Source organism: Elaeis guineensis, chromosome 4 (genome assembly GCF_000442705.2).
Source record: "Elaeis guineensis isolate ETL-2024a chromosome 4, EG11, whole genome shotgun sequence".
Classification (NCBI taxonomy): domain Eukaryota; kingdom Viridiplantae; phylum Streptophyta; class Magnoliopsida; order Arecales; family Arecaceae; genus Elaeis; species Elaeis guineensis.
This window is the reverse complement of record NC_025996.2, coordinates 4,308,534-4,325,218: the sequence shown is the minus strand read 5'-3', so window position 1 is coordinate 4,325,218 and position 16,685 is coordinate 4,308,534. Positions and strand designations below refer to the sequence as shown.

The following is a 16,685-nucleotide window of genomic DNA, read 5'->3' as shown; positions in this document are numbered from 1 at the left end:
TAATGCTATAATAAATTATGTTATATATTTATAATATATTATAATATTAATTTATTATTATATTATGCTATATTTGTAGTATAATAATATAATACAATATGATATAAGATATAATTATGAGATTTATTAATAGATATTTCAGTCATTAAAAAATTATTTAAATCAAAATAGCTTTCCAACATTAACCAGAAAGCACTTCTGGAGAAGTTTTAAAATGAAACTTTTCTCATGTAGATCTTTTCAGTTTTTTGATAAAATCAAAATAATTTCATAATTTTTTATTAAACATCACTATTCTATTTAAAAATATTTTTAGAGGATCAAAAAATACTTTCTAACACTTTAGAAGCTTAGCCAAATATGATCTAAGATCATTAGATGAAAATCACTTACAACATCAATAAATGAAATATCCATAGCTTCATCAACCACCTCCGTGCAATATTCTATATAGATATTAAAATACCTCAATTATCTAATACTAATTTTGTTATTTCTTTAAGCTAATTATCTTCGAACAGCATTCTTTTCTTGAGTATCATTCCGAATAGATATCCTATTATTTAACCTCTCACAAAATATGTTTTTTATATCTCGAATGTCATAAAATGCTATATTTCTCTCCAAAATAGCCAATATATCTATCCTTGTCGGCAAATTTACCATCATGATGCATAGCTAGAGTGAGACCATCCATTTTACATGGCATATAAAATAATAATCTCCTCAAATAGTGCAATGCATACAACAAATGAAGTCATAATCAAACAAAAAGAAATATTTAAGACCATGTTTCCTATAACAATAGAGGGTTTGGGGCCTCATAAAAATGGTAATACAGGCTTTGGGACCACTTTTAGTTACATATTGAAATTCTACATTGATAATGCTCACATTACTATTAATTTATTTTTTTTCAAGTTGGATGAGTGATGCTAGCCAACAAAACTAATGGATAATGGGAAAAATCCAAGAAATATATGATCAAAATAAGAAAATCTAAGAGATACAAGCCAATTATTTTATCTTAGTTGCTGAAACAGAGAACAAATTTGCCAATCATTATTGCTCATCGACTAAAGGAAGGAGCAAAATAGACCAAAAAATGAACTATAAAACCTAGCTGAAAGAAGGATGAAAATAGTGAAAAATAGCCTAGTTTGCATTAGTAGCTTTCTGCCGCACTTCCTCTAGCGTCATATGATAGCATATGACTACTTATATCATGGCAACTAGATGGAAGTATCAATCTAAAGAAAAATTGCAACATTTTGAAAGTTAAAGGACCTGATGGTAATAAATCAAAGTTTGGGATAAAAATGAAAATCTCTAAAAAGTTTAGTATTTTTAATATTGTAATTTATCTAATTAAATCTATCCAGATGTGGTGTACACTAACACGCATCGAGATTTATTTTACATATTTTAGATTGATCTGGAACTTGACTAAAGATAAATCTTCAATAAAGTGATAGGGATATATTTGATGGTTTGATAAAATTGAGCTCTACACAACTATCATGGATAACGTCTATCTTCTAGTCATTGCAATCCATTCAGATACTATCTCTGATAGATGAAGCATGTTATAAAAAGATATCTCTATGGACTTGATCTCTAGCTCATGCAAGAGCTTATGAGGTCTTTTCAATCGGCTATACTCAATGTAGGGATTGAAAAATTAAAGTATTGCTTGACAACAATGAAGAGAATATCCAACTTGATTCTCTTGTGGTTGCAAGTTGCAGGCTGTTTCGATAATAAGTTGATTTGAAGATCCCGAATGGTTTTGATGGTTTCAATTTCGATGGTTTCATCTTTATGTAAATTTTATTACCTCATAAAGTCCTTATATTTTAGTATTAGAGCCGTATAGGTTATTTGGCTTGAAGATTGAAGCATTTATATCCATGTAAAGATTTCATGGATGTAGGTTTGACCGGCCACCTTGGTCAATTGCTTATGATCGGAGTCATTATGATCTAGATCTGTTTTCGAAGTCCATAAATGATTTATATTTTTATTTATTTTAAAAGACTTGTGATTTATTTTTGGGTTTGAATTAGTGTTTGCATAAATAAATGAATAAATATTAAAGGATGAAGAAGAGGGTCGACCACGTGCCCTCCACTCATCAAGGTGGCCACTTGGCCCAACCTAACACAAACATCAGTTTTCAATTATCAAATCCAAATAATATTTTATTAAAAAATTTTGAAATACTTTAAATAATTAAAACAAAAATATTTGTGTTAGGTTGGGTCAAGTGGAAGAATATTATAATTTATCTGATTAAATACATCTAGATGTGGCCCGTACTAACACACATATCGAAATTTATTTTTCATATTTTAGATTGATCCGGACTCTAACTAAAGATAAATCTTTAATAAAATAATAAAAAATATTTACTAATTTTATCATAGATAACATCCATCTTTCAGTTATTGCGATTTAAATACTTCCTCTGATGGATGAGACATATTATAAAAGAATACCTCTACAGACTTAATCTCTAACTCATTCGAGAGTTTGTGAGATCCTCCCTATCAAATATACTCAAAGTAGGATTGAAAAATTAAGGTGCTGCTCGACAACAGCGAGGAGTACATGTAGCTTGGTTCTCTTATGATTGCAGATTACAGGTTGATTAGACAACAGACTGATTTGAAGATCCTAAATAGTTTCGATGGTTTCATCTTCATGTAAGTTTTATTATCCCATAAAATTTTTATATTTAAAATAATTTAAATTTTTTTTGAGAAGAAAAAGGAGAAAAATCTTTAGCTCACGCTTTAATATTTTAGTTTGCTTATGACCATTATTTTTATAATAGTCCATGATGGTCGCAAATCATATCCATTGTTAATTAATGATATTTTTTTTTGATATAAGTGGACGGTCACACCATTCTGGTACAAGAGTAGCCCATAAAATCAAGATAAAAAAAGTTCCGTAGATCTGATGGGTATGGATCCCCTTGATATATTCTTTTTAATTAATGATATTTTAAAAAAAATTTAGATCTTTTATTGTGCAACTTTTACATCATAGAATATGATACCATCATAGACAACTGCCACAACATTCATCTAAATAATGCTCTTATTCATTCCTAGAATACGAAGAGGCATCGTTAGTGTAATAACAATATATCATGGTGAGAAAGAAGAACCGTTCATATCCAAGATAGATGATATGGGAGCTATCTATATTGGTACTGCACTTTACAGTGCAAAAATCACATCCCAGAGAATTTGGATTCTTTTAAAAATCCTTAGTCTGGTAATTGATAGCCTCAGGTGCAAGCTATCAAACTTAACCGGTATTATACCTTCAAGCTTTATAAGGGAACAAAACTAACCATTTAGTGGAAGATATTGCAGCTGACCATTCATGTATTAATGAATAAGAATATCATCATTTCTAATGGAACTCTTTTATCAAAAAAAAAAAAAAAAAATCCAATGAAACTCCCCAGAAGGGGGGAAAAAATCAAGACTTTCCAGGTCGGCGCTTAAAAGGAATTCATATTCATTCATCTAAATAAATTTGCTAATTAATTCTTAATTCTATATAATATTACTTGGTTGCTGTGGCTGTTCATGGGTCAGATTATTGGTCCTAACATGGGTTGTTTTTTTTTTTTTTTGGTAGAAAGGTATGAAACTATTTATTTGCAGTTTTGCAGTAAAGAGTAGACAAGTCCAGATACAAAAAGCCTGCCAAGTACGACAGAGTTGCAAACCAAGCGCCTAGATACCTGACAGGGACTTCTAAGCGGTTGTAACAACACTGGTATTACAACAATAAACAGTATAAAAGAAAGGACATAAACCTGTGGGAACCCAGGATAGCTAAAAAGGAAGAAGTCAGTAATCAGGTCCATCCCAACAAAAATATCAGCCTGTAGCAACATGATTTGAGCTTCGTATGTATGATTCAGAGAGAGTAATCATATTGAAGAGATGTATGGCGAACAGATTGACGTAAAACATTGGAATATGAACCTAGGAACCATTTAACTCAGTGAACTGCAATCCCCTGTTAAGTATCTGACCCTGGTTTTGTAACAAATAGGCAAAAACAACAATCCAGCAAACAGTAATGGGTAGTCTCAAAACAGAGTGGCGAAGTATCTGATGGCACACCACCCACCATGGCTTGAAACCAGCAATCCCCTTGGAACAAAGAACACTCATCTGAAAGCGGTGCAAAGATAAAGAAAACAAAGCAAAGTAGCTGCCCTGACCACACCCAACGTAAATATGAATAGCTTGAAAGTTAACGGAAATAACAGGTTGAAACCGGTATGTTAGTAACAACCATATCATAGTATGATGCAATGTCACCTACAAGAAAGTCCAGAAAAATGTTAGTAGTAAAATTTTGTTATGTATTTTTTCCAGTTTCTTTCGTATCTCATCATTCTTTTTCCTTCTTTTTTTTGTTTCTTTTTTCTTCCTTTTCTTCTTTTGAATTTTCTTTTGTGCTTGTATTCCTTTTTCTTTTGCAATGGTATATGATATGCCAACTACAAAATCCTGATGTCCACTGAAACACAGGAACCATAATAGACAAAATAATGCTGCACAGATCATATATTAAGAGCTTGATATGAGATATAATTCGGTGAAGCCATCCAAACTGATGAAAGAACACATGCAGCATGAACCATAAGCCATATGAAAATTTTGAAGAGGCATGTGTAATCCGATGTACCAAAGCTACGGGATATTGATCTTGAAGCAAGCAACAGTATGTACACATAGCACCTCGAACTGAAGAATTCCCAAAGATCAAATAGCAGGAATGAACCCAAAAGGAAACCAAACCACCTTGATCTTTCCAAAGGTTGTAAACATGAATATCTTGAGTGTTAAAGGAAGTGACAGTGTGAAGCAGGCATATTAATAACATCCATATTCTAATATACAATATTGCCACCTGCAAGAAAAACCATAATAATGTTAGTAATAACATTTTGTTTTGTATTTTTTCCTGTTTCTTTTGTATCTCATCTTTCTTTTTTTTCTTTTTTCTTTTTCTTTTTTTCCATGTCCGTTTTTCATTTTTTCTTTTTCAATTTTCTTTTCTGTTTTTGTTCTTTTCTCTTTTGCAATTGTATATAGTATGACTGAACAGCAGCAAGTTTGTGGGTATACAAAATGATTCTGCACAGTTCATATACAGGTAGGTTGACAGAGTATGAAATTCGATGGAGGCACCAAAACTGGTGAACAGGCCGCTGAAGCATGAAGCATATACTATTTGAATATGTTGTATAGACTTGTGAGATCACATGTGTTGAAGTAGCAGGAGAATGATCTTGAATAACCAAAGTGATGAATCTCTTTCCTACTTTTACTCTTTGTTTTACTTTTCCTTGCTTCCTTGTTTCCTTATTATTCCTTTCTCCACCTGAACTTCTTTATAAGCTCTCAATAAATTACTCCTATATTGCCTTCTTTTGAGCACACTTAATTTTATACCTGAGCTTTCGTCCTCTATCTGATTACCTCTGCTGTCCATTAAAGATCGTTTTTGAGTGAAACATCTACCGTCATGCATCCACCCATATGAGTACAACCCGCTTCTTATCATACAGCTGCTCATACTCATTCGGAGCATTTTATGGGCAGTGTTGCATTTAGGATATAGCCTCCGTATTATCCTTTTCTGCATTAAAAGAGAAACAGTTATTTCCTGTGAATGAAAATCATATAAAAATGAGGCAATCCTAGACATAACATAGTTAATAATTCCTATTTTAACGATTGTACGAAATCCCATAAGCATCTGCTTGTAGTAAATATATAACGTGATGATCCAAAATTTCATCATAAGCCCACATAAAGTCCCCTTGTAAAGCCCTATTAGCCATGAAATATGCCACCTGATTCCCTTCTCTAAAAATATGAGAGATTGCATAAAAATTCACATATGAATTCCATAGCTGAAAATCTCTAATATAAGGAAGATGATTAACCAATTTTAAAGAAGAATCTTTCAACCAAGATACCACGGTAGCAAAGTCCCCCTCCAACCAAATGCGAGTAGCATGAAGCTCCTCAACCGCAATTCTAACACCAATCCATGCAGCCATTAATTCAGCATAAGAGAGACAAATGAGAGAGAAGTTTACCTCCGGCTCGAAGTATTAATACGTCGTGATCTCTAATGATATAGCCTGCAGCTGCTTTGTTATGAACAATAGATGCATCAAAATTGATTTTTAAAATCCCAGTAGGAGGGGCAACCAAGATATAAAAAGATGTTAATGCAAACAAGGATATCTTCGCTATTGGCTGTCCCAGTATTGAGACGGGGTTTGTAACTATTGAATTTGTACAAAATCAAAATCTTTAACAAAAATCATTAGCTTGCGCATAAGTTGTGCAATCATCATTTGATTATTATTAAAAATATATTTATTTTGAGCGCACCAAAGTAATCAAGCAGCATGTATCAGGATTGACCTCTATTCCATCGCTCTCAAGACATTAGATAGGTGATTCATCAATACCGGCAACGAGTTAGAATCAAAGGTCAATCGGTACATACTCCTCAGATGCTGCCAAAACAACTGTACATGCTTGCAACGAATAATAGGATACTCACAATCCTCCACCAGATTAGAATATTCATCACAAAAACTGTACGTGGGTTGTTCATGGGTCAGATTATCGGACCAAATCATAAATTGCCACCAGAATTTCCAAGTGGGGAGGAAAAAAAGAGTGGTGCAAAAATATCACGTGATAGGTTATGAGTGGGTTAAAACGGGAATTTCCACTTGCACGGGATTCCTATAAATATGGGGTTTCCATGGACGTGACTCCCCACGCGGAACTAGTCGAGGAGCGTAAGGATGGACTTGGTTAACTCGGCCTATCTTTCCTTTGGCTTTTTTATGTTATGCATCATGCTCTCCGGGGCTCTCTTTGTGGTCTGGTGGAATCCTCTGAGGATCCAAAAGCATTTCCATGACCAAGGAATCAGGGGCCCCGGGTACAAGCCCCTTTTGGGGAACCTTATGGAGATTGCCCAAATCCATCGCCAGGTTAAACGTTCACCACCTCTGCCACTGCCGAGTGAGAGCAAATCCCACCACTACATGGCTGAACGCATCTTCCCGTACGTTCCCTTTTGGAGTATAAAATATGGTGAGTACTCTGATTTTGAATTCATCAACCGAGTTGTATCGGTTATCAAGCTGACATTTCTTAGAGTTATTGATGTCAAAATCTTATAAGTTAGGTCATTCCATTGTGACATGAAGGCCACAGGTTTGAAAGGATAGGGTATCTATTCATCTTGAGTTCAAAATTGACAATAGAGTATGGATCCATACTCTTGATCATGATTTATATCATTAAAATTACTTAGAATTCAAAAATCATATATTTTCATAATTTTTAATCTGTGCATCAAGTGGGTGCAAAATTGAATGCTAAATATGATGCAATGCTATATTTTGTATGATTTAAGTATTAAAATCTACTAATATTCAATGTATATGTTTCAACATGAGTAGATTATGATCAATGAGATGGATTCTCTCAAATTTACGTGTGCTAGCCATTGTAATCATCTTAATGATGGTTCATCATCTTCCATAAAATTTACCTCGAGTATTTCTTTTTAGTTCTTGCAGAATACCAATCTTATTCGTCTAGCTCATTTTTTACAACGACATTATCCAGGGTATGTCACAGATTATTGCAAAAGCAACACACAAGATGGTAGACAGGTCCAACTTCATCAAACTAAATGATTCGGAAGTTGACGTTGTCACGGCCCAGCCCATAGGGCTCTTGGGCTTGGCAAAATCTGGAGAGCCCAAAATGGAGCCCGACGGGAGGAGGAGGAAGACTCCTAATCGGAGTCTTCTTTCCCTCCGACCCCGGTGAAATCGGACTCATGGAGTCCGGCTTAGGGTAGGATAGCTCCCCTATAAAACCCTCCTTCCCTCCCTTAAGACTCTCCACCGACGATCTTCGAGCTTGATCTCTTGATTTCTTCCGTTGAAGCCGTGACCTCTCATACTCATGCTCGTCGGAAATTGGAGCCGATGACGTTGCTGAAGCTTGAGGTAAACTCTTTTCCTCCTTCCTCTCTTCCTTCCCCTCCTTTCCATGGCCTCGTGCACCCTCGCCGGCCATCGAAATCGTCGGAAAATCCACAAAACATCATGACCCTATTTTGCTCTGTTCAAACGAGCCATCTTCCTCTCTTTTTCAACCATCGACATCGCCGTTTACGGCGTCTCACCCTTAGGATAGGACCCTCATCCCTCTATCCCTCTTCTTTGAAGGTATTGGCCGTCGATGACCGGTCAATGATCGAAAAATAAAAGAAAAAGTAGCGATCCCTTATTTTTTTGATCTCTTTTTGATTTTTCATCGGTCGAATCTTGCCGCCGGCCATCCCTTGCTCTACCGCCGTCTCCACCTGCTGTCGGACCTCCGACGAAATCATCGCCCTCGTCGGAGCCAAGCTGGAGCCCCCTCGTCCATCCCCTGTTTCGGCCCAAGGGAGGCCGCGGGAAGAAAAGGAAAAAGAAAGAAGAAGAAAGAAGAAAAAGAAAAGAAGAAGGAAAAGAAAAGAAAAAGAAAAAGAGAAAGAGAAAAATAAAAAAATAAAAAAAATAAAAAAAATAAAAAAAAAAAAGAAAAAAGTGAAATTTTTTCTCTCTCCTCGTTCTCCTTTCTCTCTCTTTCCTCTCTCCTCTCTCTACCTTCTCTCTCCATTTTCTCTCTTTAGATTCTCTCTCTATTTTCTCTCTCTAGATCTTTCTCTCTTTTTATGAATTTTGTCTCTCTAGAGTCTTTCTCTCTCTCTTTGATTTCTTCACAGATCCTAGGATAAACTTGAGATGAAAATAAGATGATCTGAGATTGCTCCGAAATTCATGCAGTAGATCTGATCCCAGCTCGATCTTATTCGAAATTTATAATATTTGATTCATATTGAGTCACCTTGATAAAACCTCTGATGATTTCGATCATGATTATCTTATCTGAAGGATACGAAGATTCTCTCTCTATTTTCTCTCTCTACTTTCTCTCTCTAAAATTTTCTCTCTCTTCATGGATTTTTTCTCTCTAAAAGTCTTATGGATCAGTGGAGGATCCAGATACTTAGACAAATCCTAATTTTGATTAATCCTGAGAGAGGTCTTAGATTTGTGTTATTAGGATTGATTATTGAGTAATTTTTTTCATATATGATTTTTATATTTGATCAGGGTTATAAAGAGATGATTGTCTGCATATGATATCGAGTGGAATATTTTGTTAAAGAAATTTATAAATCAAAGAAGAACATTGATTTCTGTGCTTGGATTAGTCACCGGTAAAGATAACAATCCTTGTACATGATCACTATTATATATATGCTATTTTACTGGTGGTCTTGCATTATTGATTTTGCATCATCGGATTTGAGATCGATGAATTTATTATATCTGAGATATTGTTATTTGATTTTGAGCATGAGTATGTTATGTCAATATATATGTATCAGAGATTGATGGCATGATTATATGGATATGAAATATCTGAATTGATCATAATGCAAGTCAGAATTGATTTGATGAAATCAACACATAATGATTAAATGAAAAGAAAGAGATATATGGTATGGACTAGCCTTGTCATGTGGAACAGTCGGCCAGAAGCTTATGCCTAGGACAGCCGCCAGGAGCTTATGCCTGGGACAGCCCCCACTGGTTTATAGGTGGATCAGCCGGCCAGGAGCTCATATCTGGGACAGCCTCTCACGGGCTTTCGTACGTGGGACAGCTAGCCAGGAGCTCATCTTGGGATAGCCTTGAAAGGCTTTTATGTGGAAATTGATTCGGATGATAACTGAGGTATAGACTTGGATAGTCCAGAGCCAGAAAAAAAAAGTTAAAAATCATGTGATTATGAAAAGAAAAATGAAAGATAAGACATGAAATAATTGTTGAATAAAAGTGTTTCACCTGTTAACATATGATGATGCATCTATTTTAACAAGACAGTAAATTTATGGATGTTTGCAGTATTCTGAATATTGAACATGAGATTTTATATTTTATTGTTTATTCTTATTTTCAGATTATATTACTATATCAGTGTGATATTGGTATTCTTACTGGGCTGTAAAGCTCACACCTCTTCATCTTTCTTTTTCTTCTCAGAGATACAGAATGCTCATGATTGGCTATGGTATGGATTTGTGAGCGAGCGGATGCATAGATAGAGTACCGTTGATACCTGATCAGAGGATTGAAAGAATGTTAATTGTAATTATGCAAGTTTTATGAATTATTATTGAAATTAAATATTATGGTTGATAAGGTTGTAATGATTTAATTTGACCTTGTATATTCTTTAGGGCTTGCTCTAAGGAGTGTGCGGCCATCACGTATCCGATCCGGATATTGGGTTCGGGGTGTGACAGACGTGCAGCATGAATTTGAAAAACTCGCAGAAAATATTGCTGCCATTATTATATTTGGAAAGAGTGCGGAGCTAGGCAAGCGAATAGGCCATTTGCAGGTGAAACTACAAGATGTGACCTCTAAAGTATTGAGGATTGCTTGTATCCCTGGTTCAAGGTAACAACATATATTGAGATCATGCGCCTTCTGCACACATTTGCATACTAATTAACATCCATATATGCATGTGTATCTTGTATTCTTTTGAGAGATCGCTTATATGTAACATCTCTATGATTAAAAGTATCTTTTATCCATCAGTGATTTCTCTTGTTAAACAATAGATCGCTTGCTATATCTCCTTGCCACTGGAGCAAGGGGGCCGGGGTTTGATTCCTGTTGGGGAGAACCCTCGAGGGATGGAACAGATATAGAGGGTAAAGGTGCGGATTAACCCCTCAGAATCAGAAAAAAAAAAATCTCTTATCAGACATTCCATATATTAAGTAAAATATTATGAAGTAGATTTGTTGGAATTTGATGTACATGTATGTATGTGTGTATGCGTGTGCACTTGTGTGTGTGTGTGTGTGTGTGTGTAAGTATAAGCATGTGTCTGTACATATCTATGTATGCAACAAAAAGTGCTTCACATCATCATAGCGGTTGTATGCTAATTCAGAAAGATGATTTGAGAAGTCCACCATTTTTGTATGTTCTCTTGTTTTAGGGGTAGTCTTTTGGCTTGGAAGTGGGATCTCTAGTCTGATCCTTCTTCAAACTCCTGACAAACATGTAGAAATGAAAAGAAAATTTCAGTGATGCATGAAAAGTATGAGATAACTTGAATGATGCAGAACATAGAGAAGAGCTTTATCTATTGTAGAAGAACATAGAGATACTGGAGTACTAATTTTTTAATGGTTTATGAACACAGGTTTATCCCTAATCCCCTGACTTCCAAGTGCACTTGGTTGAGAAAAGAGGCAGACAAATTAATCAAAGAGCTGATCAAGAGCCGCTATTTGAGCAAAGATGAGCAGGAAAATGACTTTCTTGGGTTTTTACTCTCGTCAGCCCTGACTCAAAGGCAAATTGAGGATGAATGCCGAGTCTTCTCTACTGCTGGTAATGAGACCATATCCATTGCGTTGTCCTGGGCTTTCATGCTCTTGGGTACGCATACTGTGTGGCAAGACAAAGCACGAGAGGAAATTGATGAAGTGCTCAAAGGGAATCAACCCTCTTTTTAAATTCTTGGCCAACTTAAAATAGTAAGTCACCTAGCATTCAAGGACTCTCAAATGAAAAATTATATCCTACATCACGTGTACTACCTGATGGTGCACCATACCAATCAAGTATCTCTATTCCATTGAATCTCATTCATCATGCACCTGTCTCGGATTGCCATTGCCATCTTTTTCTGCTCATCATAGTTTGTTGGTATGGTGTATCAGTGAAGTAGTATACACGGTGTAGGATATAATTTCTCATCTTATATAAATACAAGTTATACTCTTATATGTTAAAATTCTTTTTATCTATATGAATTTCTCTAGCGTTACCCCATCCATTATCATATTTTGAGTTACAAGGCTGGATTCTTTACCCCTTCACTAAATAAAGCAATAGTATATGATGATTTTTCTGTAATTAGAGAAGGAAAATTTGTTTATTTAGAATGACAATTTTGGGAGGCAAGAGAAAAGAATTAGACCCCTAATATATTCCCATACTTTTTAGAGCCTATTTAGATGATGAGGTCCAAGTACTATAGAACTCCTGGGTTAAGCCAGGACAACCACGAAAAACATTGGATTACAAGCATATCTTTTTAGGGCCTATTTAGATGATTAGGTCCAAGTCCTATAGAACTCCTGGGTTAAGCAAGGACAACCTGCATGTAAAATATTGGATTACAAGCATATCTTTTTCTCTGAGATTCAGTCCAGTCTATTGAAAAGCCAATCCTAGATATTTTTGAATATAAGTCTAGCTCAACTTATAATCCAATATTTTTGGTAGTTGTACTAGCCGAACCCATGAATCCTATAAAATCTTAGGTTCAATCATCCAAATAGACCCTTCATAGAAACATACCTCCCTTGACCGTTTCTCTCTGTTCTCTCTTCCCCGGGCCATTTTCCTACCATCTTTTTTTCTATTCTCTCTTCTTTCTCTTATCTCTTCAACATGTGGGGCTAAATCGGGTTTAGCACTACCACAAGCATAACTGAAAGTTCTAACTATGAAAACACAACTACAAATGCGTAAATATATTAATTTAATAAATATTTCATCTTATAAATTTAGTTGTTTTAAGAAGGTTGTGATATTTCTTGGAAATTGAAAAATGGAAATATACATCATTTATTCATTTAATGTATTGAAACTTTATAGTCAAGAGCAATTAAAGATATCAATAAATTCTCCATATTTTTTGAAATATATATAATTTTTAGAAAATAATATTTTCAATTATTTTTATTTATATTGCAACAAAGGTGTCATGTAGAATGTAGATCAATATGATTTGAAGAGTAGCATTAAAAAATTTGAAAAAAAAATTCAATGCTAATAGATATTATTTTCTTTAATACATATATGTTTGTTATTTATTTTATTTTTGAGGATATTTATAAAAATAACTTGGTCCGATCAATTGATCTAATGGTTGCAACAATCATCTAATGACTCCATAGCTCGGCTAAGCTGGACTCCTGTCTAAGTTTAATACATATGATAATTTGGATGGGGCTGCAAATGGTTGAGTCATGCTTGACTGATGACTTGACTCGACCTCATGATCATGCCTTTATTTCGGATCTGAATCCAATCTATTTGCTAATTCGTTGGTTAGGATGACCCCACGACAAATATTCTAGACTCAACAAATCATTCAGGTTAGGTCTGGGTCAAGCGTGATGTGGATCCAGCTCAAAATGTTTTCATTCATGTTGGTTCTATAATTTGAGTCAAGCATTTAATGATCTCTTCATAAGTAAAACTATAACAATTTATGACTAATATAAAATTATTATAGTTTTAAATAATAATAAGAGAATGTCAACCGATAACGAGTTTTCATATCAACTGAATATGAGTTTTCATTCAAAAAAAAATTGAATTCAGATCATAATCATTATCAATCTCACAAATTTCAATGTTAAAATATATATTTATATGTTCAAGAACATCATAAATAATAAAAATGTATCAATATATAGAACTTTGATATAAAAATTTGGATGATTTTTGCAGGGATCATGTTAATCATCCATTTATCATACCATTTTTTTCAAATATCTTTGAGAAATAACATGTCTTTTTTCATGTATTTTTTTGCGATTATTCCATGATGGTAAGTAAGATTTTCGGTCAATTCTTAATTCATTTTGAGATGAATTCCTATCAAGAAATATCTATTTATACATCTCTTTCATTTTTTAAATTAAATTAATACTACATTACAAAGTATTTAAATTAAAACAAAAATTATTTTTCTGATATTCTATCAAAGGAAATAAAACTTGGTATTGAAATATCCCAATCAACTACAACAAATACATTTATGATATATTTATAAAATCTGCAATCGATGGATGTGATCTAAATTATTTTTCAATGCTTAAGTGAGGAATTTGTGTTGGAAAAATGCTCAGGTAACTCAAGAAAGCCATGCAGCCAGTGTGGCATTGTTATTGCTCCCTTTGGATCGGCACCGTGAAATGCGCCGTTAAATGGAGCAAAGTGATTGGTGCAAAGGCACCCAAATGGTCTTTTCGTTTGCTTTTAAGTTCCCATAGCATTGCTTGGTGTTGTGATGAGTCCATGGCTCAACTACGTTTTAACGTGCCACTTCCGAGAACTTTTTTTGGATTTTAAAAACAAAGTGGCTATGCCTCAGGAATGGTTTCTTAAATTCTATGACACTACTTATTTATCCATAATCAGAAAACAAAGTAAGTAAATAGGCTCGGGCTGGGTTGGGCCGAGTTGATGCAAATCTGAGCCCAGCCCATTTAAAGGATGGCTGAATTTAAGCCCATCCGGATAAAAGACTAGGCCCAGATCCCTGCAAACTGCATTGGGCTCAAACGGGCCGAGCAGGCCGCCTGATGTTTGAGCAAGCCTACTCTCAATGGAAATTTATAGGTACTTGTAAGTGAGAGAAGTTTGTACCAAGAAAAAGAAGCGAGTGAAGTTGGGGTATTCTTTTCAATATATAGAAAAAATATATATATGGGGCAGATTTATATAATGTCGATCGAATTTGGACTGTAAGATGAATCGAATTTGGACTCAGATCTGATTAGGTCAAAATTGAATAATGGAGGTCCTATATTAATGATCCAAACTGTTAGATGTGATCTACTATCTTAAAACTGCTTACACACGAAAAATGATATTATTTGGAGATCTCTAACCTATGAATCAGGAGATCAAAAAAATATATCTAATTCAATTTTATTTAGACCGTTCAACTTTTGACTACTTGATGCATAGGCTAGCTAGAGATTTTCAAATCATATAATTTTTTGTATGCAAGTAGTTTTGAAATAATAGATCATAATGACTTGGATTATTGATATAAAATCTTTATTATAAAATTTTAATCTGATCATATCTGAATCTAAATCTGATTGATCTGGCTCTATATACACACATGTATTTGATAAGCAATTAGGCTTACAACAGTGCTTTGGGATAATTTGGCAGCTGAACATGATAGTCAACGAAACGCTCCGGCTGTATCCACCGGGGCTCCTCGTAGTCAGAGAAGCAAAGAAAGATATCAGACTTGAAGGTGTGGATGTCCCAGGTGGAACAACTTTTGTGATACCCATTCTAGCAATCCACTATGATAAAGAGTTATGGGGGGACAATGCCGCCGAGTTCGATCCAAGTCGCTTTGCAGAGGGAGCCTTCAAGTCATCCAAACACCCAAAGGCTTTCATGCCTTTCACTCATGGCCCCAGGATGTGCCTCGGGATGAACTTTGCTCTCCTGGAGATCAGGTTGGTTCTTGCCACCATCTTGCAAAAATTCACCTTCGTCACCTCGCCTACCTACAAGCATGACCCCTGGTATACTCTCACCATGAAGCCTATGCATTCTCTTGGGAATTCTACTACTATCGATTTCTGCTTCAGTAGCTACGTATTGGAAACACTATGTTGAAAATTTGAAATAAACTTGTATTTCTGGGCTTAAGTACGACATTCACAGCAAAGATTAGGTATACTCTTCATTGTCTATGTGTATCAGTAACATTTTGTGGGCTATATTGATGTATTCATGTCGCGCACGCCACGGAAAAACTTTAAACTGATATGAATCTAGCTAGACGGATAGATACTCCTGAAAATTAGGATTAGAAACCCTTAAGGGAGTGAAGGACCACTTGCCTGGGTTAATATATATATATATATATATATATATATATATATATATATATATATATATATATATATATATATATATAAAGTTCTATAAAAATTATTTCTACATTTTAAACTCCTATTCGTAATATAGACTTCACTTTCTCCCAATTTAGGTCGAAGTTAAGCGTGAAGATTGTGAAGCTAAAGGCAATATCATTGAGAACTTGTTTGGCAAATCTGGATTTCTTGTTGGGGTCATAGAATAGGTGGTTTTTTTGGAAGCGGCCCATATCAAGCCAAAGCTCCCTCAACCCAAATCCTGTGGGAGGAAAATAAAGAGATCCATGCTGTAGATTAACCATCCCACGAATAGAATTTTGGCTAAGACTAGGACAGGATTCTGGAAGAATACGGACTAGATAGGTCAATTGAAGAAATTCCTACAAAAATCCAATTCAATCATGTTTGATTTTCCAAAATTATAACCTCCTATATTTAATTAAAAAAATATAAATGAGTTTAGTTGCCATACACAACATAGAGATGGTAGCAGCAACGTTTTTTCAAAACGTGCTGGCAATTCTAATAATCTCCCCATATTCGGTCCTCAATGTAGCCTTCATCTTGAAGAGCCGTGGGAGGAGAAAGCCTTCCAGGCTCCCACCAGGAGACATGAGTTGGCCCGTTGTCTGCATCAAAACTGGGAGCATCGTGGCCATAAAGCAAAAAGAGTTCCTCGAGCTCGCTCTGGCACAGCCTTGTCGGCAGTGGTCATTGATTCCTATAGATTGCGTGGCTAAATTAAAGATGAGAGAGAGCAGAGAAGGGGAAGACCGGTGAGTTGGGGCCCTCCGTGTCGGAGGAGGTGC

At 35.0% G+C, this 16,685-nt stretch overlaps 1 protein-coding gene across 1 annotated transcript; it reads left to right on the top strand.

The window, feature by feature from the left end:
- The first annotated feature begins 6,871 nt into the window (after nucleotides 1–6,871).
- Nucleotides 6,872–15,613, top strand: LOC140857016 (cytokinin hydroxylase-like). The gene is made up of 4 exons (XM_073255213.1): nucleotides 6,872–7,166; nucleotides 10,480–10,606; nucleotides 11,367–11,652; nucleotides 15,152–15,613. Exons 1-4 carry the CDS (start codon nucleotides 6,872–6,874, stop codon nucleotides 15,611–15,613), a joined length of 1,170 nt encoding a protein of 389 aa, XP_073111314.1.
- The last annotated feature ends 1,072 nt before the right edge of the window (nucleotides 15,614–16,685 follow it).